This window comes from Henckelia pumila, chromosome 3 (genome assembly GCF_033568475.1).
Source record: "Henckelia pumila isolate YLH828 chromosome 3, ASM3356847v2, whole genome shotgun sequence".
Classification (NCBI taxonomy): Eukaryota; Viridiplantae; Streptophyta; class Magnoliopsida; order Lamiales; family Gesneriaceae; genus Henckelia; species Henckelia pumila.
This window is the reverse complement of record NC_133122.1, coordinates 112633260-112659951: the sequence shown is the minus strand read 5'-3', so window position 1 is coordinate 112659951 and position 26692 is coordinate 112633260. Positions and strand designations below refer to the sequence as shown.

At 39.1% G+C, this 26692-nt stretch overlaps 1 protein-coding gene across 1 annotated transcript; it reads right to left on the bottom strand.

Annotated features, from left to right (window-relative positions):
• Positions 1-491: 491 nt before the first annotated feature.
• On the bottom strand, positions 492-24141 carry LOC140889313 (uncharacterized). Its single transcript, XM_073297032.1, has 5 exons — positions 23914-24141; positions 21661-22440; positions 21272-21511; positions 1661-1788; positions 492-849 (listed from the first exon to the last, which is right to left on the bottom strand). Exons 1-5 carry the CDS (start codon positions 24139-24141, stop codon positions 492-494), a joined length of 1734 nt encoding a protein of 577 aa, XP_073153133.1.
• Positions 24142-26692: the final 2551 nt, after the last annotated feature.

Genomic DNA, 26692 nt, shown 5'->3' with positions numbered 1-26692 from the left:
TGGGTGCGCATGAAGTTTGCACAATCTTTGTCAAAAACTCACCCGTCAGCACAGGCGCGCATGAATTTCTCAAAACACAGCGCGGGTGCGCGAATGTATAGGCTCAGGCGCTCTTGAGCTTCGAACCAAATTGTGTGTTTTTACATTTTCTTCAATATTTTCTTCACTTCCTTGATCTCTTTGGACATCAATAAGATTATAGCATCCCCCAAATTGATCTTCAAACATTCCAATGCCTTCTTGATAATTCATCATCAACACATGAGGCGCATCCTTGAAGTTCTTGCTCCGACCTCTCGTAATTGGTCCTCATGGCATTAATGGATCTTTAGCTTCCTTAACAACGTGATCAACACGCAGGCCATCCATAATCGCATCATCATCCCCTTCTTGAAAAGGATTTGTCCTCAAATCTTGATCATCACCTACATCAAACAACGATAAATCAGAAACATTAAAAGTTGTACTCACATTGTACTTACATGGCAAGTTCAATTTGTAGGCATTGTCATTGATTCGTTCAAGACTTGAAATGGTCCATCTCCTCTAGGTAGAAGCTTTGAATGCCGCTTTTCCGGAAACCGCTCTTTTCTCAAGTTCAACCACACCCAATCACCTGGTTCAAACACAACTTTTTTTATACCTTTATTCCCTTGCTTTGTATATTGCAAGTTCTTCTTTTCAATATTCACCTTCACCTTCTCATGCAAACTTCTCACAAAATCCGCCTTTTTTTTACCATCCATGTTAACCCTTTCACTCATAGGAAAATACATCAAATCCAATGGAGTTAACGGATTAAAACCATACACAATTTCAAATGGAAAAAAATTCTTATTAGAATGAATACTACGATTATATGCAAACTCAACAAAAGGCAAACATACTTCCCAACTCTTCAAATTCTTTTTGATTATAGTACGCAACATAGTTTCTAACGTTCTATTAACGACTTCAATTTGAACATCCGTTTGAGGATGACATGTAGTAGAAAATAGCAATTTAGTACACAGTTTTCACCATAAAATTTTCCAAATGTAGCTCAAGAAATTAGTATCCCTATCAGACACAATACTCCTAGGCATACCATGCAATCTAACAATCTCACTAAAGAATAAATCCGCAACATGAAAAGCATCATCAGATTTATGACACGCAACGAAATGAGCCATTTTTGAAAATCTATCAACCAGAACATAAATAGAGTCCCTTCCCTTCTTAGATCGCGGTAGTCCTAGAAAAAAATTCATAGAATAACCCACGGTTCACTAGGAACAGGAAGTGGAGTATATAATCCATGTGGTTGTTGTCTATACTTAGCTTTTCTACAAGTCACACACCTCTCACAAATTTTCTCAACAACATGCTTCATGTTAGGCCAATAAAAATGTTCATGCAATTTTTCATAAGTTTTAGCCACACCGAAATGCCCATTAAATCACCCCCATGTGATTTCCTAACAAGCAATTCACGAATTGAAGACTTAGGAATACACAACTTATCTTCCTTAAACAAATAACCATCATGCATGAAAAATTTATCCTTTGGACCACACATACACGACTCATGGATCTCACCAAAATAAACATCACTAGCATATAACTCTTTCACATGCTCAAAACCCAAGAATTTAGAATCTAAAGTAGACAATGGAACGTACCTCCGTGACAACGCATCTGCTACAATATTTTCCTTACCTTGCTTATACTTGATAACGTAGGAAAAAGTTTCTACAAACGCTACCCATTTGGCATGTCTCTTATTCAAATTTTGTTGTCCTTTGAGATCCTTCAAAGATTAATGATCCGTAAGAATCACAAACTCCTTTGGCCTCAAGTAGTGTTGCTATGTCTCAAGTACCCTCACCACCGCATAAAACTCCTTGTCGTAGGTAGGATAATTCAAAGACGCCCCACTAATCTTTTCACTAAAGTATTCAATCGGCCGCCCACCTTGCATCAAGATGTAAGAGTAGGTGCCCAGTGAGCCAACTGTGTGGCTATGGGCTTTGATGACTCTTTGTATAAACAATCTTTTGTTTAATATTATTTACACTTTTATTAATGGCAATGACTTTATATTACTTCATATTGTTATATTGTGATATACTATTGTTGTTTTGATAAAGACCTTGAATATACTATAGTGTATGTAAGATGTGGTAGAACATGGGGATGTCTATCATGAAATACATCTTATAGTCACTGTATATTCTAAAACCGTTCCTAGTCGATTGAGCCGTCCGATAATAAGGATAAGGATCGCTCGAGTTTGAGACTAGCATTTGCGATGCGGAGTACCACGTTTCATTGGTAGGGAACATGGAGATGTTCGAAGCATGCAAATGGATATTCATAGGATGAATAATCGAACTACCCTATCCGGACTTTCCAAGTGGTTATCACTTATCGAGTGGATAAAGTCCGCGGTTTTGGTTGTACACCATTAGTCCTTACGACTTGAAACATCATGGAGACTCTATATGCTAGTGCTGTGCTTTGACTCGTTTACCGACTCTATGGGGGTCATCAGGTGTCGAGATTGGGTACAGTTACGACACATATAGGAGTCAATGCATTGTTGTCAAGGATTCACCACATACTTGCGAGTGTGGATATCCTATGCGATCTGAGGAGATATTAGTGTGACAAATCTCTGGCCAGAGTACTTGATGTGATTTAAGAAATGGTTTCTTAGTAGCACATGCGATGTCACTAATTTGATCTTCAAGATGTATTGCATAGTTATCGAATCTTGAGCGACTCTCGATATACCAATGGTTGTTGATTCGATCGGGATATATGGATGAAGGGACCGTACTGTACGCTAACCAAAATCTACTGGTTCTTGTAGGCACTATCAGTGATACCTAGGGAATCATGGGGCGATGTTGCTAGGCGCTTTACCTTGATTCGTTGGGCAAGTCGGAAAGTGTTGTTCCGAGTCACAAGGAGTTGTGAGCCCACGGCTAGCTGTATCCCTGAACCATTGAGGGTCACACAGTGTAATGGAGTTTTAATCCCCGTTGAGATAGTTAAATTTAAAGAGTTAAATTTAATGAACTAAGGAGTTGGACTTCTTAAATAAGAGTAAGGGAGTAGGATTTCCTAAAATGACATAGGGATGGACATTTTTGGAAACCACTGAATTCGGATTCAGGAAAATTTATTTTGACTTTAAAATGTGCAGAAATGGTTTCTGTGCACATTGGTGAAATTGGTTCATCGATCGGAGTCACGATGAATTTTATATTAATTTCTGAACGTGCGGGCTTTGCTTGTCGGGCCCTAGCTTATGACTAATGGGCCCTAAGGTGTTAGTGGCCTGCATTATAAATAAGTTATTGCAGTACAGAAATTACACACAACAGGTCATAATTTTTGAGACAGGATTTTCGAAACCCTAGCCTCCTCTCAAAAGAAATCGGCCGAACCCTCCCCCTCTGTCTGAGAAATTCCGGTCTGTGATTTTTAATTGCAGTCAGGAATAACGAATCAGATTCGTTTAATCTCTTCGCAGAAAAACTTCTGATAGATTTTCTAGTGCAATCTGTCAGAGGGATTTAAACCCCATTCGTGGACCTGATTGAAGGAGTTCATCAGTTCCTGGGAGATACAAGAAGCGCAGAGAAATCTGTGTGGTGTCCAATAATCTCGCTTCGAGATTGAAGGTAAAATTTAATAATTGTTATTTAATTTTACACACACTAATAATCGTTGAACGGTTGATACCCACACTATGGAATTGTTCCATAATAAAATTTTTAAACTTCCGCTGCACCGGGTATCAATCGTGATTGATCAGACCGCCAGTTTTCCAACAGTATTGGGGGGGCCCGTCCGTCGGAAAGCTGTACATTGGATCGACAAATGTTGTAAGTTGGGTGGAACTCCCATGGGATCGGCTCATATTATTGGGGGATCCACATGGCGACCGTCCATCACAACTTAATATTGATGGGTCATCTTGACATGTCACTTTAAACGGCGTCATATTATTGGGCCCTTATTGGACATGAGGTAAACACATGGGGGTTGCTTTGGAAGCAATTGGGCTCTACCTTTTGAGAATTATGGTTGGCTGATATTATTCGGGACCATAAGTTTGTCAATTGGACTCCATGTTCTCACTAAGGAAAAAGTTTCCCGTTTTCACTAGAGGGTGGTGAAATCGTTAAAATAGTGGGAGTGAGATTCATAAAATTAAATTCGCCTATTTTATGTCTTAGTAAATTGTTAAACAATCATTGATATATGTCTGTTTTTCTTTTCAGTATTTCATACAATGAATTCGCGAAATCCATTATTCTCGATCCTCGAACAAAACAAGTTGACTGGCGCCAACTATACGGAATGGTTCCGGAAGTTGAAGATTGTCTTAACTTCGGAGAAAATGCTCTACGTGTTAGAGAAAGCACCTCCGAAGGAAGCACCAGCTGACATAAGTCCGGAGGAATTGGCCAAACTTGATGCATGGTGTGACCATGACATCAAGACCAAATGCTATATGCAAGCCTCGATGTCTGATGAACTCCAGAGGCGATTTGAGGACACGGTGAATGCTGCTGACATTCACGCGCAACTCAAGGAACTTTTTGGGGCTCAGTCGAGGGCTGAAAGGTTCACTACTGTTAAGGAGTTGATGACGTGCCGCATGCGTGAAGGGACTTCGGTCCGTGATCATGGGGTACGCGTGATTTGGCTCATACAGAAGTTGGCGACCCTAGATTTGGTGTTGGAGCATGAACTCAATGTGGATTTATTGCTTCTGTCTCTTCCTTCTTCATTTGATGGATTTGTGATAAATTTTAATATGAACAAGATAGAGGCCACCCTAGAAGAGATGGTCAATATGCTCGTTACATATGAATCCACACTTAAGAAGGATAAGCCAGCTTTCTTGGTGGGCTCCTCATCTTCTGCTAAGAAGGGGCCAAGTATGAAGGGCAAGAAACGTTCTACCCCACCCAAGAAAGTCGAGCCCGAGAAGAAGCAAAAGACAAAGGCTTCAAACAATGGAAAATCCAAGGATGTTTGCCATTACTGCAAGAAGCCGGGTCATTGGAAGCGCAACTGCAAGGAATATCTTGAGCAGTTGGGAACTGCAAAGGGTATGTTCTGTATTGAAATAAACATGTCACTTAATACAACTTCTTGGGTATTGGATACCGGATGTGGATCTCACATTTGCAATGATTTGCAGGTGATGACAAGAAGTCGCAGGCTTAGAATGGGTGAGACCCAGCTGAGGCTCGGGAATGGTTCCAGAGTTGAAGCTACGGCCATTGGAGATGTTTGTTTGACTTTGCAGAACGGTTTTAAATTATTGTTAAGAGATGTTTTATTTGTGCCAGATTTAATTAAAAACATTATTTCTATTTCTATGCTTGATAGAGATGGTTATTCTTGCAATTTTGTGAATGGGATTTGCAATATTTACAAGAATGAATGTTTAATTGGAAATGGACAACTTGAAAACGATCTATACAACTTAAAACTAAAAGACGTTCCAGTGAATTATGTTGATAAACCGGCGACAACAAACAAAGGAAAATCGATAGTCAAAACCCGGCAAACCTTTGGCATGCTAGGCTAGGTCATATTTCCTCAAGGAGGATGAACAAGCTAGTGGGAGAGGGCATGTTTGATATGTCTGATATTAATTCTCTACCTACTTGCGAATCCTGCCTAAAAGGAAAAATGACTAAATCTCTTTTTAAGGGGAAACCTGAGCGTAGTCAGAATCTGTTGGATTTGATCCATACAGATGTTTGTGGTCCATTTAGAGTAGGGACTCAACATGGCCACACCTACTTCATTACCTTTACTGATGATTATTCAAGGTATGGGTATTTATATTTAATGAAATATAAGTCTGAAGTATTTGAAAAGTTCAAAGAATTCAGGGCTGAAGTAGAAAACAAGCTAGGTAAAAGTATTAAAGCACTTCGATCGGATCGAGGTGGAGAATACTTGAGTACCGAGTTTTTGGACTATCTGAAAGAGAATGGGATTCTCTCTCAGTGGACTCCTCCTATGACACCACAGCTTAATGGTGTATCGGAGCGTCGTAATCGAACTTTGTTGGACATGGTTCGATCTATGATGAGCTTCACTGAGCTTCCACCTTCGTTTTGGGGCTATGCGCTTGAAACGGCGGTATTGTTGTTGAACAACGTCCACACTAAAGCAGTGGACAAAACACCATACGAGTTATGGAATGGCAAAGCTCCTAAGTATTCGTACTTGAGGATTTGGGGATGTCCTGCTTACGTGAAGCGGACAGTGGGAGATAAGTTGGATAGTCGATCCAGCTTATGTTATTTTGTAGGGTATCCGAAGAATTCAATCGGATATTATTTCTATTATCCTGCTGAAACAAAGGTGTTTGTTTCTAGGAATGCCACCTTCTTGGAGAAGGAGTTCTTATTGGATAAGAAAGGCGAGATGATGGAACTCGAAGAAGTTCGAGAAGAACCCGAAATACAAAATAACGATCCTACACCTCAGGAACCATTGCTGGACACGCCTGCACCTAGAAGATCCGAAAGGACTTCTAGACCTCCAGTTCGATATGGTCTTCTTCTTGAAGGGGATCAAGATGAACCCGACATTGGATGTGATCCAAGAAACTTCAAGGAAGCAATTTCTGATGCGGATTCGAATTTATGGCTTGAAGCTATGCAGTCAGAATTGGATTCGATGCATACAAACCAAGTTTGGTCTTTAGTAGATCCTCCCGATGGAATTGTTCCGATAGGGTGTAAATGGATCTACAAAAGAAAGCTTGGGCCTGATGGTAAGGTATTGACCTACAAGGCGCGATTGGTGGCTAAAGGTTATACTCAAAGGCAAGGAGTTGACTATGACGAAACCTTTTCACCAGTTGCAATGTTCAAGTCCATAAGAATCCTAATTGCCATAGCTGCATGGTATGACTATGAGATATGGCAAATGGATGTGAAGACTGCTTTTCTTAATGGAGACATTAAGGAGGAAATCTATATGAAGCAGCCTGAGGGGTACACATCCATGGGAAGCGAGCATAAGGTATGCAAGCTTCAAAGATCAATTTATGGTCTAAAACAAGCATCAAGAATTTGGAACCAGAAATTTGATGAAACAATAAAAGATTTTGGTTTCATCAAGAACCCGGAGGAACCTTGCGTGTACAAGAAAGTAGTTAAGGATGCGGTGACATTCTTAGTACTTTATGTTGATGACATCCTACTCATTGGGAATGATGTAGGGATGTTGCATGTTGGAAAACTGGCGAGTTCCCAGACCAATTACGATTGATACCCGGTGCAGCGGAAGTTTAAAATTTTTTTCATGGAACGTTTCCATGGTATGGGTATCAACCGTTCATCGATTGAATTACGTGTGTGTAAAATTTAAATAACAATTAAATAAATTTTACCTCAAATCTCGCAACGAGATTAATGGACACCAACAGAACAATTCTGCTCTTGTTGTCTCTCCCTGGAACCGATGAACGCCTTCAATCAGGTCCACGAACAGAGGTTTAATCCCTCTGATAGATTGCACTAGAAAATCTATCAGAAGTTTTCTGCGAAGAGAATACACGAATTTGATTCGTTATTCCTTACTGCGATTCAAAATCACAGACCGGAATTTTCTCTGACAGAGTAGGGAGGGGGCGGCCAAAAACGTTTTGAGAGGCTAGGGTTTTCGATTTTTGCTTCTCAAAATAATGACCTGTTGTGTTGTAATTTCTGTACTGAAATAACTTATTTATAATGCAGGCCACTAACACCTTAGGGCCCATTAGTCATAAGCTGGGGCCCGACAAGCAAAGCCCGCTCGTTCAGAAATTAATATAAAATTCATCGTGACTCCGATTGATGAAACGATTTCACCAATGTGCACAGAAACCATTTCTGCACGTTTTAAAGTCAAAATAAATTTTCCTGAATCCGAATTCAGTGGTTTCCAAAAATGTCCATCCCTATGTCATTTTAGGAAATCCTACTCCCTTACTCTTATTTAAGAAGTCCAACTCCTTAGTTCATTAAATTTAACTCTTTAAATTTAACTATCTCAACGGGGATTAAAACTCCATTACACTGTGTGACCCTCAATGGTTCAGGATACAGCTAGCCGTGGGCTCACAACTCCTTGTGACTCGGAACAACACTTTCCGACTTGCCCAACGAATCATGGTAAAGCGCCTAGCAACATCGCCCCATGATTCCCTAGGTATCACTGATAGTGCCTACAAGAACCAGTAGATTTTGGTTAGCGTACAGTACGGTCCCTTCATCCATATATCCCGATCGAATCAACAACCATTGGTATATCGAGAGTCGCTCAAGATTCGATAACTATGCAATACATCTTGAAGATCAAATTAGTGACATCGCATGTGCTACTAAGAAACCATTTCTTAAATCACATCAAGTACTCTGGCCAGAGATTTGTCACACTAATATCCTCAGATCGCATAGGATATCCACACTCGCAAGTATGTGGTGAATCCTTGACAACAATGCATTGACTCCTATATGTGTCGTAACTGTACCCAATCTCGACACCTGATGACCCCCTCAGAGTCGGTAAACGAGTCAAAGCACAGTACTAGCATATAGAGTCTCCATGATGTTTCAAGTCGTAAGGACTAATGGTGTACAACCAAAACCGCGGACTTTATCCACTCGATAAGTGATAACCACTTGGAAAGTCCGATAGGGTAGTTCGACTATTCATCCTATGAATATCCATTTGCATGCTTCGAACATCTCCATGTTCCCTACCAATGAAACGTGGTACTCCGCATCGCAAATGCTAGTCTCAAACTCGAGCGATCCTTATCCTTATTATCGGACGGCTCAATCGACTAGGAACGGTTTTAGAATATACAGTGACTATAAGATGTATTTCATGATAGACATCTCCATGTTCTACCACATCTTACATACACTATAGTATATTCAAGGTCTTTATCAAAACAACAATAGTATATCACAATATAACAATATGAAGTAATATAAAGTCATTGCCATAAAAGTGTAAATAATATTAAACAAAAGATTGTTTATACAAAGAGTCAACAAAGCCCATAGCCACAGTTGGCTCACTGGGCACCCACTCTTACAATCTCCCACTTGCCCTATAGCCAACTAGTCATACTACGTAGACCCATTGCTTCGCGATGTTTGTCAAACAATGGTCCTGGCAAAGGCTTAGTAAGTGGATCAGCGATATTGTCTGCAGAGGCCACTCGTTCGACACTGATGTCTCCTCTTTCCACAATCTCCCGGATTATGTGGTATTTCCTCAGTACGTGTTTGGATCTTTGATGAGACCTTGGTTCCTTTGCTTGAGCAACGGCACCCGTGTTGTCGCAGTACACCGGGACTGGACCAACAAATTCAGGAATGACGCCCAACTCTTGGACGAAATTCCTCATCCAAACGGCCTCTTTAGCAGCAGCTGATGCTGCAATGTATTCAGCCTCAGTGGTGGAATCCGCTGTGGTGTCCTGCTTGGAACTCTTCCAAGAGACAGCACCGCCATTGAGCATGAACACAAATCCAGAGGTTGACTTCGAGTCATCCACATCACTTTGGAAGCTAGAGTCGGTATAGCCTTCCAGTTTGAGTTCTCGTCCTCCATAAACCATGAACATATTCTTAGTCCTTCGCAAGTACTTAAGAATGTCCTTCACGGCTTTCCAATGCATCTGACCAGGATTAGACTGATATCTGCTCGTGACACTCAGAGCAAATGCTACATCCGGTCTGGTAGATATCATCCCATACATGATACTACCTATAGCTGACGCATATGGTACATGTGTCATATTCTCTATCTCTGCATCAGTCTTGGGACACATAGACTTGGATAGAGAAACTCCATGACACATGGGTAGATGTCCTCTCTTGGACCCATCCATTGAAAACCGTTTCAATATGGTATCGATGTAGGTTGATTGAGTGAGTCCTATCATTCTCTTAGATCTATCCCTATAGATCTGTATCCCAAGAATGTAGGATGCCTCACCCAAATCCTTCATCGAAAATCTACCTGATAACCATATCTTTGTTGACTGCAACATCCCTACATCATTCCCAATGAGTAGGATGTCATCAACATAAAGTACTAAGAATGTCACCGCATCCTTAACTACTTTCTTGTACACGCAAGGTTCCTCCGGGTTCTTGATGAAACCAAAGTCTTTAATTGTTTCATCAAATTTCTGGTTCCAACTTCTTGATGCTTGTTTTAGACCATAAATTGATCTCTGAAGCTTGCATACCTTATGCTCGCTTCCCATGATGTGTACCCCTCAGGCTGCTTCATATAGATTTCTTCCTTAATGTCTCCATTAAGAAAAGCAGTCTTCACATCCATTTGCCATATCTCATAGTCATACCATGCAGCTATGGCAATAAGGATTCTTATGGACTTGAACATTGCAACTGGTGAAAAGGTTTCGTCATAGTCAACTCCTTGCCTTTGAGTATAACCTTTAGCCACCAATCGCGCCTTGTAGGTCAATACCTTACCATCAGGCCCAAGCTTTCTTTTGTAGATCCATTTACACCCTATTGGAACAATTCCATCGGGAGGATCCACTAAAGTCCAGACTTGGTTAGTATGCATCGAATCCAATTCTGACTGCATAGCTTCAAGCCATAAATTCGAATCCGCATCAGAAATTGCTTCCTTGAAGCTTCTTGGATCACATCCAATGTCGGGTTCATCTTGACCCTCTTCAAGAAGAAGACCATATCGAACTGGAGGTCTAGAAGTCCTCTCGGATCTTCTAGGTGCAGGCGTGTCCAGCAATGGTTCCTGAGGTGTGGGATCGTTATTTTGTATTTCGGTTCTTCTCGAACTTCTTCGAGTTCCATCATCTCGCCTTTCTTATCCAATAAGAACTCCTTCTCCAAGAAGGTGGCATTCCTAGAAACAAACACCTTTGTTTCAGCAGGATAATAGAAATAATATCCGATTGAATTCTTCGGATACCCCACAAAATAACACAAGCTGGATCGACTATCCAACTTATCTCCCACTGTCCGCTTCACGTAAGCAGGACATCCCCAAATCCTCAAGTACGAATACTTAGGAGCTTTGCCATTCCATAACTCGTATGGTGTTTTGTCCACTGCTTTAGTGTGGACGTTGTTCAACAACAATACCGCCGTTTCAAGCGCATAGCCCCAAACGAAGGTGGAAGCTCAGTGAAGCTCATCATGGATCGAACCATGTCCAACAAAGTTCGATTACGACGCTCCGATACACCATTAAGCTGTGGTGTCATAGGAGGAGTCCACTGAGAGAGAATCCCATTCTCTTTTAGATAGTCCAAAAACTCGGTACTCAAGTATTCTCCACCTCGATCCGATCGAAGTGCTTTAATACTTTTACCTAGCTTGTTTTCTACTTCAGCCTTGAATTCTTTGAACTTTTCAAATGCTTCAGACTTATATTTCATTAAATATAAATACCCATACCTTGAATAATCATCAGTAAAGGTAATGAAGTAGATGTGGCCATGTTGAGTCCCTACTCTAAATGGACCACAAACATCTGTATGGATCAAATCCAACAGATTTTGACTACGCTCAGGCTTCCCCTTAAAAGGAGATTTAGTCATTTTCCCTTTTAGGCAGGATTCACAAGTAGGTAGAGAGTTAATATCAGACATATCAAACATGCCCTCTCCCACTAGTTTGTTCATCCTCCTTGAGGAAATATGACCTAGTCTAGCGTGCCAAAGGTTTGCCGGGTTTTGACTATCGATTTTCCTTTTGTTTGTTGTCGCCGGTTTGTCAATACAATTCACTGGAACGTCTTTTAGTTTTAAATTATATAGATCGTTTTCAAGTTGTCCATTTCCAATTAAACATTCATTCTTGTAAATACTGCAAATCCCATTCACAAAATTACAAGAATAACCATCTCTATCAAGCATAGAAATAGAAATAATGTTTTTAATTAAATCTGGCACAAATAAAACATCTCTCAACAATAATTTAAAACCATTCTGCAAAATCAAACAAACATCTCCAATGGCCGTAGCTTCAACTCTGGAACCATTCCCGAGCCTCAGCTGGGTCTCACCCATTCTAAGCCTGCGACTTCTTGTCATCACCTGCAAATCATTGCAAATGTGAGATCCACATCCGGTATCCAATACCCAAGAAGTTGTATTAAGTGACATGTTTATTTCGATATAGAACATACCCTTTGCAGTTCCCAACTGCTCAAGATACTCCTTGCAGTTGCGCTTCCAATGACCCGGCTTCTTGCAGTAATGGCAAACATCCTTGGATTTTCCATCGTTTGAAGCCTTTGTCTTTTGCTTCTTCTCGGGTTCCACTTTCTTGGGTGGGCAGAACGTTTCTTGCCCTTCATACTTGGCCCCTTCTTAGCAGAAGATGAGGAGCCCACCAAGAAAGCTGGCTTATCCTTCTTAAGTGTGGATTCATATGTAACGAGCATATTGACCATCTCTTCAAGGGTGGCCTCTATCTTGTTCATATTAAAATTTATCACGAATCCATCAAATGAAGAAGGAAGAGATAGAAGCAGCAAGTCCACATTGAGTTCATGCTCCAACACCAAATCAAGGGTCGCTAACTTCTGTATGAGCCAAATCACTCGTACCCCATGATCACGGACCGAAGTCCCTTCACGCATGCGGCACGTCATCAACTCCTTAACAGTAGAGAACCTTTCAGCCCTCGACTGAGCCCCAAAAAGTTCCTTGAGTTGCGTGTGAATGTCAGCAGCATTCACCGTGTCCTCAAATCGCCTCTGGAGTTCATCAGACATCGAGGCTTGCATATAGCATTTGGTCTTGATGTCATGGTCACACCATGCATCAAGTTTGGCCAATTCCTCCGGACTTATGTCAGCTGGTGCTTCCTTCGGAGGTGCTTTCTCTAACACGTAGAGCATTTTCTCCGAAGTTAAGACAATCTTCAACTTCCGGAACCATTCCGTATAGTTGGCGCCAGTCAGCTTGTTTTGTTCGAGGATCGAGAATAAAGGATTTCGCGAATTCATTGTGTGAAATACTGAAAAGGAAAAACAGACATATATCAATGATTGTTTAACAATTTACTAAGACATAAAATAGGCGAATTTTATTTTATGAATCTCACTCCCACTATTTTAACGATTTCACCACCCTCTAGTGAAAACGGGAAACTTTTTCCTTAGTGAGAACATGGAGTCCAATTGACAAACTTATGGTCCCGAATAATATCAGCCAACCATAATTCTCAAAAGGTAGAGCCCAATTGCTTCCAAAGCAACCCCCATGTATTTACCTCATGTCCAATAAGGGCCCAATAATATGACGCCGTTTAAAGTGACATGTCAAGATGACCCATCAATATTAAGTTGTGATGGACGGTCGCCATGTGGATCCCCCAATAATATGAGCCGATCCCATGGGAGTTCCACCCAACTTACAACATTTGTCGATCCAATGTACAGCTTTCCGACGAACGGGCCCCCCCAATAATATGAGCCGGACCGTATCCGCGGTAGCATCACATACATTGACCGTTGATGGAAGGTAGGAATATTTAAACAATATTTAAATTTCCTTTATTTATCTTGATATAAATTTTAAATCATATTTAAAATGAGGGATTTTATTTATAAAAATATTTGTCTCATCATTTTTAATTTATTGCATGCATTGCCGGATTCACGCAATTTATGTCTAAACATGCATACAATCATAATATCACATATTATATAGGATGATCGATTCCATTTCTAATTGACCCGTGGTTGCCAATCACGGGTCTTAGTCCAATCCTAGGTAATATGCAGTATGCAAATGCAATCCTATTACATATGCTTCCAATTTACATTTCTTCAGTCTTCATTGTCTGCTGGGCCCACCATCTTCAAATCTTGATCTCCCACTAAATCTAATGTATTTACAATTAAATAACAATGACAAGTAGGGGATACATTTTTAGGGGGTGGGAACGGGCTATAAACCAAGCCCACTTTTATTACATATGACATTCATATCGGGCCATAAACCAGGCCCATTAATAAAACCAACAACAATAAAGACAAAATGTAAATTCCTAACATACACCTACAAAATTGGTCATGGCAATCGATCATCCTTATCCAATAACATTTAATTCAAAATTAATTTATTGGATAACATGCTGTGGCAATTCAAATTTAAACAAGATAAAATCATATTTTATATATATAAAATCACATTTCACATATAAAATCATATTTTATCTCCATATCAAATAAAATCATATTTTATCTATAAAATCCAATTTTACAAATAAAATCATATTTTATCTAATATATCATAAGATCATATCTTATCATCAATTGTACCAAAATAATTGATTTCAAAATTCAATTTACGGATAAAATATTAAAATTTTCCAAAAATTCAAATTTATATCCAAAATCAATTTTAAAATTTACGGACTCGAACAATTCGATCCGAAATCTCGTGAACCAATCAAAAACAATTTTTGACCGGACCAAAAATAAATTTTTAAATATTAAAATTAATAAAAAATTAAAAATTAATTTTTCCCGCGGGCCACCCGGGACACTCCCGGGTCGGCCCGCACCCGGGGCGCGGGCCGGGGGCAGCCCGGCTGCCCCCTTAGGGCAGCGCCTGGCGCCGCCCTGGGCGGCGCCGAGCGCCGCCCTGCGCAGCGCCCAGCGCTGCGCTGGGCAGCGCCGAGCGCCGCCCCTGGGCAGCGCCGAGCGCTGCCCTGCGCAGCGCCCAGCGCTGCGCTGGGCAGCGCACAGCGCTGCCCTGGGCGGCGCCGTGCGCCGCCCTGGGCGGCGACGGTCGCCGCCTTGGGCGGCGCTGTGCGCCCCCTTTGGGCGCCGTGCGCCGCCCGGGGCAGCAACAATTGCTGCCCCACCGGGCAGCGATCCAATCGCTGCCCGGGATTTGCCCCGAAAAAATTTTTTTTTTTATTAAAAATATTTATTTTGTTTCATAAACCGAGACTCAAAAATTTTGTACAATTGATTATTCAATCGATTGATCTGAGCAACCTGGCTCTGATACCACTGTTGGAAAACTGGCGAGTTCCCAGACCAATTACGATTGATACCCGGTGCAGCGGAAGTTTAAAATTTTTTTCATGGAACGTTTCCATGGTATGGGTATCAACCGTTCATCGATTGAATTACGTGTGTGTAAAATTTAAATAACAATTAAATAAATTTTACCTCAAATCTCGCAACGAGATTAATGGACACCAACAGAACAATTCTGCTCTTGTTGTCTCTCCCTGGAACCGATGAACGCCTTCAATCAGGTCCACGAACAGAGGTTTAATCCCTCTGATAGATTGCACTAGAAAATCTATCAGAAGTTTTCTGCGAAGAGAATACACGAATTTGATTCGTTATTCCTTACTGCGATTCAAAATCACAGACCGGAATTTCTCTGACAGAGTAGGGAGGGGCGGCCAAAAACGTTTTGAGAGGCTAGGGTTTTCGATTTTTGCTTCTCAAAATAATGACCTGTTGTGTTGTAATTTCTGTACTGAAATAACTTATTTATAATGCAGGCCACTAACACCTTAGGGCCCATTAGTCATAAGCTGGGGCCCGACAAGCAAAGCCCGCTCGTTCAGAAATTAATATAAAATTCATCGTGACTCCGATTGATGAAACGATTTCACCAATGTGCACAGAAACCATTTCTGCACGTTTTAAAGTCAAAATAAATTTTCCTGAATCCGAATTCAGTGGTTTCCAAAAATGTCCATCCCTATGTCATTTTAGGAAATCCTACTCCCTTACTCTTATTTAAGAAGTCCAACTCCTTAGTTCATTAAATTTAACTCTTTAAATTTAACTATCTCAACGGGGATTAAAACTCCATTACACTGTGTGACCCTCAATGGTTCAGGGATACAGCTAGCCGTGGGCTCACAACTCCTTGTGACTCGGAACAACACTTTCCGACTTGCCCAACGAATCATGGTAAAGCGCCTAGCAACATCGCCCCATGATTCCCTAGGTATCACTGATAGTGCCTACAAGAACCAGTAGATTTTGGTTAGCGTACAGTACGGTCCCTTCATCCATATATCCCGATCGAATCAACAACCATTGGTATATCGAGAGTCGCTCAAGATTCGATAACTATGCAATACATCTTGAAGATCAAATTAGTGACATCGCATGTGCTACTAAGAAACCATTTCTTAAATCACATCAAGTACTCTGGCCAGAGATTTGTCACACTAATATCTCCTCAGATCGCATAGGATATCCACACTCGCAAGTATGTGGTGAATCCTTGACAACAATGCATTGACTCCTATATGTGTCGTAACTGTACCCAATCTCGACACCTGATGACCCCCTCAGAGTCGGTAAACGAGTCAAAGCACAGTACTAGCATATAGAGTCTCCATGATGTTTCAAGTCGTAAGGACTAATGGTGTACAACCAAAACCGCGGACTTTATCCACTCGATAAGTGATAACCACTTGGAAAGTCCGGATAGGGTAGTTCGACTATTCATCCTATGAATATCCATTTGCATGCTTCGAACATCTCCATGTTCCCTACCAATGAAACGTGGTACTCCGCATCGCAAATGCTAGTCTCAAACTCGAGCGATCCTTATCCTTATTATCGGACGGCTCAATCGACTAGGAACGGTTTTAGAATATACAGTGACTATAAGATGTATTTCATGATAGACATCTCCATGTTCTACCACATCTTACATACACTATAGTATATTCAAGGTCTTTATCAAAACAACAATAGTATATCACAATATAACAATATGAAGTAATATAAAGTCATTGCCATAAAAGTGTAAATAATATTAAACAAAAGATTGTTTATACAAAGAGTCAACAAAGCCCATAGCCACACAGTTGGCTCACTGGGCACCCACTCTTACATTGCAGTCAACAAAGATATGGTTATCAGGTAGATTTTCGATGAAGGATTTGGGAGAGGCATCCTACATTCTTGGGATACAGATCTATAGAGATAGGTCTAAGAGAATGATAGGACTCACTCAATCAACCTACATCGATACCATATTGAAACGGTTTTCAATGGATGGGTCCAAAAGAGGACATCTACCCATGTGTCATGGAGTTTCTCTATCCAAGTCTATGTGTCCCAAGACTGATGCAGAGATAGAGAATATGACACATGTACCATATGCGTCAGCTATAGGTAGTATCATGTATGGGATGATATCTACCAGACCGGATGTAGCATTTGCTCTGAGTGTCACGAGCAGATATCAATCTAATCCTGGTCAAATGCATTGGAAAGCCGTGAAGGACATTCTTAAGTACTTACGAAGGACTAAGAATATGTTCATGGTTTATGGAGGACGAGAACTCAAATTGGAAGGCTATACCGACTCTAGCTTCCAAAGTGATGTGGATGACTCGAAGTCAACCTCTGGATTTGTGTTCATGCTCAATGGCGGTGCTGTCTCTTGGAAGAGTTCCAAGCAGGACACCACAGCGGATTCCACCACTGAGGCTGAATACATTGCAGCATCAGCTGCTGCTAAAGAGGCCGTTTGGATGAGGAAGTTCGTCCAAGAGTTGGGCGTCATTCCTGAATTTGTTGGTCCAGTCCCGGTGTACTGTGACAACACGGGTGCCGTTGCTCAAGCAAAGGAACCAAGGTCTCATCAAAGATCCAAACACGTACTGAGGAAATACCACATAATCCGGGAGATTGTGGAAAGAGGAGACATCATTGTCGAACGAGTGGCCTCTGCAGACAATATCGCTGATCCGCTTACTAAGCCCTTGCCAGGACCATTGTTTGACAAACATCGCGAAGCAATGGGTCTACGTAGTATGACTAGTTGGCTATAGGGCAAGTGGGAGATTGTAAGAGTAGGTGCCCAGTGAGCCAACTGTGTGGCTATGGGCTTTGATGACTCTTTGTATAAACAATCTTTTGTTTAATATTATTTACACTTTTATTAATGGCAATGACTTTATATTACTTCATATTGTTATATTGTGATATACTATTGTTGTTTTGATAAAGACCTTGAATATACTATAGTGTATGTAAGATGTGGTAGAACATGGGGATGTCTATCATGAAATACATCTTATAGTCACTGTATATTCTAAAACCGTTCCTAGTCGATTGAGCCGTCCGATAATAAGGATAAGGATCGCTCGAGTTTGAGACTAGCATTTGCGATGCGGAGTACCACGTTTCATTGGTAGGGAACATGGAGATGTTCGAAGCATGCAAATGGATATTCATAGGATGAATAATCGAACTACCCTATCCGGACTTTCCAAGTGGTTATCACTTATCGAGTGGATAAAGTCCGCGGTTTTGGTTGTACACCATTAGTCCTTACGACTTGAAACATCATGGAGACTCTATATGCTAGTGCTGTGCTTTGACTCGTTTACCGACTCTATGGGGGTCATCAGGTGTCGAGATTGGGTACAGTTACGACACATATAGGAGTCAATGCATTGTTGTCAAGGATTCACCACATACTTGCGAGTGTGGATATCTTATGCGATCTGAGGAGATATTAGTGTGACAAATCTCTGGCCAGAGTACTTGATGTGATTTAAGAAATGGTTTCTTAGTAGCACATGCGATGTCACTAATTTGATCTTCAAGATGTATTGCATAGTTATCGAATCTTGAGCGACTCTCGATATACCAATGGTTGTTGATTCGATCGGGATATATGGATGAAGGGACCGTACTGTACGCTAACCAAAATCTACTGGTTCTTGTAGGCACTATCAGTGATACCTAGGGAATCATGGGGCGATGTTGCTAGGCGCTTTACCTTGATTCATTGGGCAAGTCGGAAAGTGTTGTTCCGAGTCACAAGGAGTTGTGAGCCCACGGCTAGCTGTATCCCTGAACCATTGAGGGTCACACAGTGTAATGGAGTTTTAATCCCCATTGAGATAGTTAAATTTAAAGAGTTAAATTTAATGAACTAAGGAGTTGGACTTCTTAAATAAGAGTAAGGGAGTAGGATTTTCTAAAATGACATAGGGATGGACATTTTTGGAAACCACTGAATTCGGATTCAGGAAAATTTATTTTGACTTTAAAATGTGCAGAAATGGTTTCTGTGCACATTGGTGAAATTGGTTCATCGATCGGAGTCACGATGAATTTTATATTAATTTCTGAACGTGCGGGCTTTGCTTGTCGGGCCCTAGCTTATGACTAATGGGCCCTAAGGTGTTAGTGGCCTGCATTATAAATAAGTTATTGCAGTACAGAAATTACACACAACAGGTCATAATTTTTGAGACAGGATTTTCGAAACCCTAGCCTCCTCTCAAAAGAAATCGGCCGAACCCTCCCCCTCTGTCTGAGAAATTCCGGTCTGTGATTTTTAATTGCAGTCAGGAATAACGAATCAGATTCGTTTAATCTCTTCGCAGAAAAACTTCTGATAGATTTTCTAGTGCAATCTGTCAGAGGGATTTAAACCCCATTCGTGGACCTGATTGAAGGAGTTCATCAGTTCCTGGGAGATACAAGAAGCGCAGAGAAATCTGTGTGGTGTCCAATAATCTCGCTTCGAGATTGAAGGTAAAATTTAATAATTGTTATTTAATTTTACACACACTAATAATTTAATCGTTGAACGGTTGATACCCACACTATGGAATTGTTCCATAATAAAATTTTTAAACTTCCGCTGCACCGGGTATCAATCGTGATTGATCTGACCGCCCAGTTTTCCAACACAAGACACCTCCAATTCTTATACCTGACGCATCACATTCAATTTCAAAAGTATTATAAAAATCAGGTAATACAAGTAAAGGAGCATAAATTATTTTTTGCTTAATAATATTGAAAGACTTCTCTCGCTCCTCGTCCCAATGGAATGGAACGTTCTTCTTGATCACCGCCGTCATAGGTGCCGCCAAAGTGCTGAAATCTTTCACAAATCTCCTATAAAAACTTGCAAGACAGTGAAAACTTCCTCATCAACTTTCACCCCTTGAGCACTCACAACAAAGCCAAGAAACACAAGTTCTTTTGTACAAAACACACTTTTTCAAGTTAGCATATAAATGTTCAGCTCTCAAAGTTATTAGTACAATTATCAAGTGTTCCACATGCTCAATCAAATTCTTGCTATACAACAATATGTCATAAAAATAGACAACAAAAAATTTTCTAATATGTGCACGCAAGACATGATTCATCAGTCTCATAAAAGTGCTAGGCACATTAGTTAATTCAAAAGGCATAACCAACCACTCATACAAGCCATATTTAGTTTTAAAAGCTGTTTGCCACTTGTCACCCTCTCTCGTTCTAATTTGATATTAGACACTCTTAAAGTCAATTTTACTAAATATGCTAGAACCATGCAACTAATCCAACATATCATCTAGTCTAGGAATATGATGCTTATACTTGATGGTAATATTTTTAATGGCTCTACCATCCACACACATTCTCCATGAGCCATCTTTCTTAGGAACTAACAAAACAGGCACCGTACACGGAGACATCAACTCTCGCACAAAATCATTATCTAAAAGTTCACTTACCTACCTTTGTAGCTCTTTAGTTTCCTCCGGGTTGCTCCTATAAGCTGAACGATTTGGCAACTCACTTTCGAGAACAAAATTAATTTGATGCTCGATCCCTCTCAAAGGAGGTAATTCTTTTGAGGTAAATCCTCCGGGAATAAGTCCTCAAATTCCTGCAAGAGAGAGACAACATTACTCTAACGATTTTAGGCTATATCACTTGTGTTTAGGAGAATCTGCTTATAAAAAATCAACATAAGTGGAGTATGTGCATGCAAAATCTTTCGCAACTCACTATTTTGAGTCATATATATTTTTTTGTCGGCCTCTTTTCTTTCAATCTTTTTTTCATCTTTTTTTCTCTCATTTTTTTTCTAAGGTCATCTCATTTATCACTCTTTTTTTCGGCATCCTCTCTCTTTTTTTTTTCAACTGATCCTCCAACACTTGCTTTGGAGTCATTGGAAACAATACAACAGATTCTTTCTTCATAGTAAAAGAGTACAGATTTTTAAATCCATTGTGTACCACTTTCCTATCAAATTGTCATAGCCTACCCAATAAGATATGACAGGCTTGCATAGGCACTATATCACACAACACTTCATCTTCATACTTTCCAATAGAAAAAGGTACCATCACTCGCTTGGTCACTTTCACCTCTGAACTATCATTAAAACATTTCAATCTATATGATTGAGGATGCTTTAAAGTAGGTAAACTCACCATCTCAACAAGCTCACAACTCGCCATATTAGTGCAACTCTCATCATCAATAATAACACTACACATCTTTTTATTCACAAAGTATCTAATATGAAATAAATTTTCTCTTTGATTTTCTTCCTCCTCCTTTAGTTGCACGTTCAAAATTCTCCTCGTCACCAACAATTCACCAACAACCGCATCATATCCCTCATCATCGGGATCCTCCAACGCATGAATATCATCATAATTTTCAACATCCTACTCACTCTTCGATTCAATTTCACCACAAGCATTCATAATCATAATTTTTTTTTTGGGCATTGGATATCAATATGACCAACACCTTGACATCTAAAGCATTTAATATCTCTAGAACGATTACTAGGAGTTTCAGATTTACCTTGCACTCCTTTCTTTGGTGTCTCTTGCTTGGTGTCGATTCTTGGCTTAGAAACCGGCTTGACATCCTCTCGTTTGACAACGTTTGGATGCCAAGGAATCGTGGAACCTCCAACTGAAGAATTTCTAATGACACTCCTTCTCTTGAGTTGTTGCTCCACTTTCATAGCAAATTGCACCATCTCCTCAAGGTCCACACAATGTCGAAGTTCCACTTGGTTTTGAATCTCCCTATTCAAACCACATGAAAATCGTGCCATGGTCACTTTACGATCCTCCTCAATGTTAGCTCGAATCATAGCAACTCCCAACTCCTTGAAGTAGTTTTCTACACTCCTCGAACCTTGATTCAAATTCTGCAATCGCCTGAACATATCACGATAATAGTAATTAGGCACAAATCTTTTTCTCATAATTTGTTTCATCTCATCCCACATCTCAACAGGCCTCTCACGATTTATCCTTCTAGAAATAACAAGCTGATCCCACAAAATAAGAGCATAATCCCCAAATTCAACTACCGCCAACTTCACTTTTTTTAAATTAGTGTAGTTGTGACAATCAAACACCGACTCCACCATCATCTCCCACTCCAAATAAGCTTCTGGATCAGATTTCACATGAAACAAAAGAATTTTCATCTTAATCCCACTAATATTTTCATCCTCTCTACCCCCATTTACGTATCTCCCACGCATCGCTCCACTTTTATTTCTTTCACCCTCTTGACCACGCCTATTTTTACCCCAATTTTCACCCAAGCTTTCATCATCTTCACCACCATCATCCTATTCCTCAAAAATTTTATTTTTATTCCTACTCCCACCTCCACTAACTTCAAGCCTCACTAATTTCTCATGTATTGGCCCCAATGTTGTAATCATCATCTTAGTCAATTCATCCATTTGAACTTGAGAAAAATTTTGGCTAATAGAACTCATTGTACCTGCAAGAAACGGTTAGTAATAAAATTATTCCTCACCCAAAATCTCACAAGTCACTCCAAAAGAATTCACTCAATCACTCCTTTTTTTCACTCAAATTTATGTAGAAGGCTTTTTGATTTGTTCAGAAGTGTATCAAACTCACAAGTTCAAAACTTGTAGACACTTGAAGATTGACCCTTGAAGATTGATCAAAAACAAGAAGAAGAAATTTTGGACAATTTGAATTTTGACTTGCACCCAAGGATGAACAAGGACAAAGAATTGACCACAAGTTATCTTGCTTCTTCTATATTTTTTGAAGCTTTTTGGTCTTTCTATTATTTTTTTAACTGATTTTTAAACTTTTTTTTAATTTTTTGATTTTTCTTTTTTTTTTTTAATTTTTTGAGATAACTTGAAGCACAAGACATGAAACTTGGACAACAAGATGAACAAAAAACACAGAAAATTTAACGAGAAATAGACTCAAACGAAGGAAGAAAGATTAAGAACAAAGAACGCGAAGAACAAGAAGAATATATAGAAACAAAGATATGAAAACTTACTTGTTTCAAACTTTTGCTCTTGATACCAATTGATATGAATTCTTATTGTATGAATTTCAAATACGATTATATCGAATCGTACCCTCAATTCAATAATAAAAGAAATCAAAGTACTTGCCCGATCTTGAAACAAGTAATAAACTTTGGAAAATCCACCTCTAGTTTACAACGAAACTAGCAACAGAAATTCATGAGATAAACAACTGATCTCAACGGAACATTCAGAAAACTTGTTTCTGAAAATCCACGAAGAAGAATAATAGACAAACGCCACAATGCTATGAACTTTGATAAGTTTGATTTGAAATAAAACTAGAAAACCTTAAGCAAAATTATAGAGAGAATTTTAATTTGAATAATCAAAATAGGAATTGTATTCTTAAAATAATGAATGTCTTAGTTGTATTTATAATACAAACTAAAAAATATAATGCAAAATATATCTAAAGATATCAAAGATATCACCCAAAAATTTTCTAGTATGCTTAGAAGACTCAAAATAGGAAAAATAATGTCAAATATCGAAAATCTCGCACACACACAAACACACCGAACTATGTGTAAAAGTTGAAAGCGCAGGCACGCGGGCACGCATGGATCACACACTATTTGATTCATCATCTTCAGCTGCAGCACGGGCTCACGATTGGAAGGCGCGGGCACGCATGAAGTTCACACAATCTTTGTCAAAAACTCACCCGTCAGCGTGGGCGCACGTCTTGAAGGGCGTGGGCGCGCCTGAGCTTCGAACCAAATCGTGTGTTTTTACATTTTCTTCAATATTTTCTTCATTTTCTTGATCTCTTTGGAACTCAATAAGATTATAGCATCCCCCAAATTGATCCTCAAACATTCCAATGCCTTCTTGATAATTCATCATCAACACATGAAGCACATCCTTGAACTTCTTGCTCCAACCTCTCGTAATTGGTCCTCGTGATATTTCCAATGGATCTTTAGCTTCCCTAAAAACGTGATCAACACGCGAGCCATCCATAATCGCATCAACTTTGGTAGATCGGCTTAAGGGTACAAGTGGCGAAGGCATTGCATGAAACGATATTTTCATATTTTCGATGTTTTTAATCTATATATGTTATTTTTAATTGGCTATTAAATTATGTTATGTTTAGATTTTAAAGATTTGATTATTTTATTTTTAGTCTTTAGTGACAAGTTTTAAGGATTTTACATTGTATCTTTTAAATGTTTATTTAGTTGATATTGTAGTGTGAGTCCTTCGTTTATTTTCAAAATGTATTTTAAGTGCATAGTTATTTATTGGAAGTCACATTCCCCTGTCCTATTTAAATGTCAATATTATATTTTGATGTGTGTATTTTAGATGATATCTGAATGTAGGGTTGCATCGGTGTTCAAATATTTTGAGCGTGATGGAGTCACGAACTTATATTGTTATTATTAGATTTTGAATTTCATTTTGAGTTAATGTGATGCACTCCCTACATTGTTTAAAATTTTGAAAAATTTTCTCACCCTTTTTCCGAAACTATTTTTATTAAACGCTTAAAATACGGGACATCACAGTTGGTATTAGAGCGCGGTTGGCTCTGTGTTAGTTAGTGCATGCAATCTCACCAAGGACTCGAATGCTCTTGTCTCCATAACTGTAACTTCTACGTTTAAAATTTTAGATTGTGATTTCTCTTGCATTTATGATGCTGTGTGATTTTCAACAAAAAAATTTTGTGTGTGTTGAATTGATTTTGGATTTGTCATCGTGTTGAACCTTACATGATTGAACATCTTGGGGAAGTAATGATCATTGTTCAAAAACATGGATTGTGATTGATATTATTTTTCTTATTTGGGTTAATATGAATATCTGGTTTCACTAAACTAAGTGATCATTATTAGATTTAAATCAATATACTTTGGATTTTATTGTTGGGATTAAAAGATTTTGTGATGACACATAATTTTTTGATGATAAATTTTTTTTGGACATTACGACTAAGATTATTTTTTGTTGGATGTTTCACTTGCACCATAAGGAATGTAAGATGATAATTGAAATTTTGATTGGGCTCCCTTGTTGTATAGGATTTGCTCGTTGACGAGGAATGTTCTCGATGTTGTTGTTTTGGACTTGAAGAAGAATGATTGTGGATTAAGATTTGACGAGAAAAATAGTTAAAATGTGAAATTTCTTTTGAGGTTACAAGGTTAAGTTTTGTGAAATAATTTTATTTTTTAAGTTGATGTTTTAATTTCTAAGTTTTAACGAACAAATTCGAGGATAAGATCGTGGCTCACAGTTGTTTGAGGATAGATGTTTGGATTGTATAAGTATATGTAATTGGTGGAGTTGTAGAATTATAAATTTGTGGTATTATAGAAATGAACATTAGCATCGAACTTTGGGTCTTATGTTTAAGTTTATGTCAACAATCGCATACGGACCGACAAACGAGTTAATTTCCCTATATCCCCAAATCGATAGTATTACGGAACGATGATACCTTCAAGAACAACTTATTAACCAATTTTGAAATTCTAAAGTCCTAAGCCACTTATTAGCATAACTTTGCTTAATGATCTTGGACCGTGCTCATCGCCTTTTAGTTACTACAACTCACAATGCTTTTAAAGATGAGTAAATTTTTTTTTCATAAACTGCTTTAGTTCATCTAACCTTCAAGTAGGACGAATGGATCTACTCAGCTTAGGATTGATTAACCCATTACTATAAATAAATCTAATCCTTGAAAATAAAGCATAACCATAAAATCCATTGCTGTTCAGTTCCAAGATATTATCTGATAATATATAGAATCCAAATGGGCAACTAAACAGATCTCATTCTTCCATTCATCAATTTATACTTTTGGCTCTTTGGAATTCTTGATTCTACCAAAAGTTCAATTCTTAGTTAAAATTTTCCAATGGATTTAACCACATTTTCTATCTCAGACGCAACGACTAAGTAATCCATATTTACTCTTGAATTCAAAATATACCATGAGCTATTTTCCATTTATGGGATTATATTGTTTCTAAGTACCAAATAATTCTTACATATCGCACGAATACATATCTCAAACATCTAATTCAACTTGACAGCAGGTCTGAAAATTCAAAAATTCCCAAATTATTATATGGTACAACCTGAATTCATATTTCAAGAATTTAGTATATAATTTGACACCTCGAAGAGTTTGTAACGCTTTCATAAATGCTCATTGTTCCTCCAGTACATCTGTATTTCACCGATAACTTAATCTACAGCTTATCCAGAAAAACTACCTGAATATTCTATTCATCATTCTGTATCCATAGTCGGTACATTAGTCTTACCAGTTGACATTCACAAAATCTTGGAATGCAAATGTAAAGTACCCAAAAAATGCTCTAGGGACAACTCTATTTTCCTATCTCGCGACTGATCACCCAAATTATCGATTCTAAACGGGAAATATTCACTCTCGAATATGCTCCGAATCCTAATCAGATCATTAACACAACCATTCGGCTTACCAAAGTCGTCTGTTTACTCTTAACGATCCCGATAAAAAAATTAAACAACT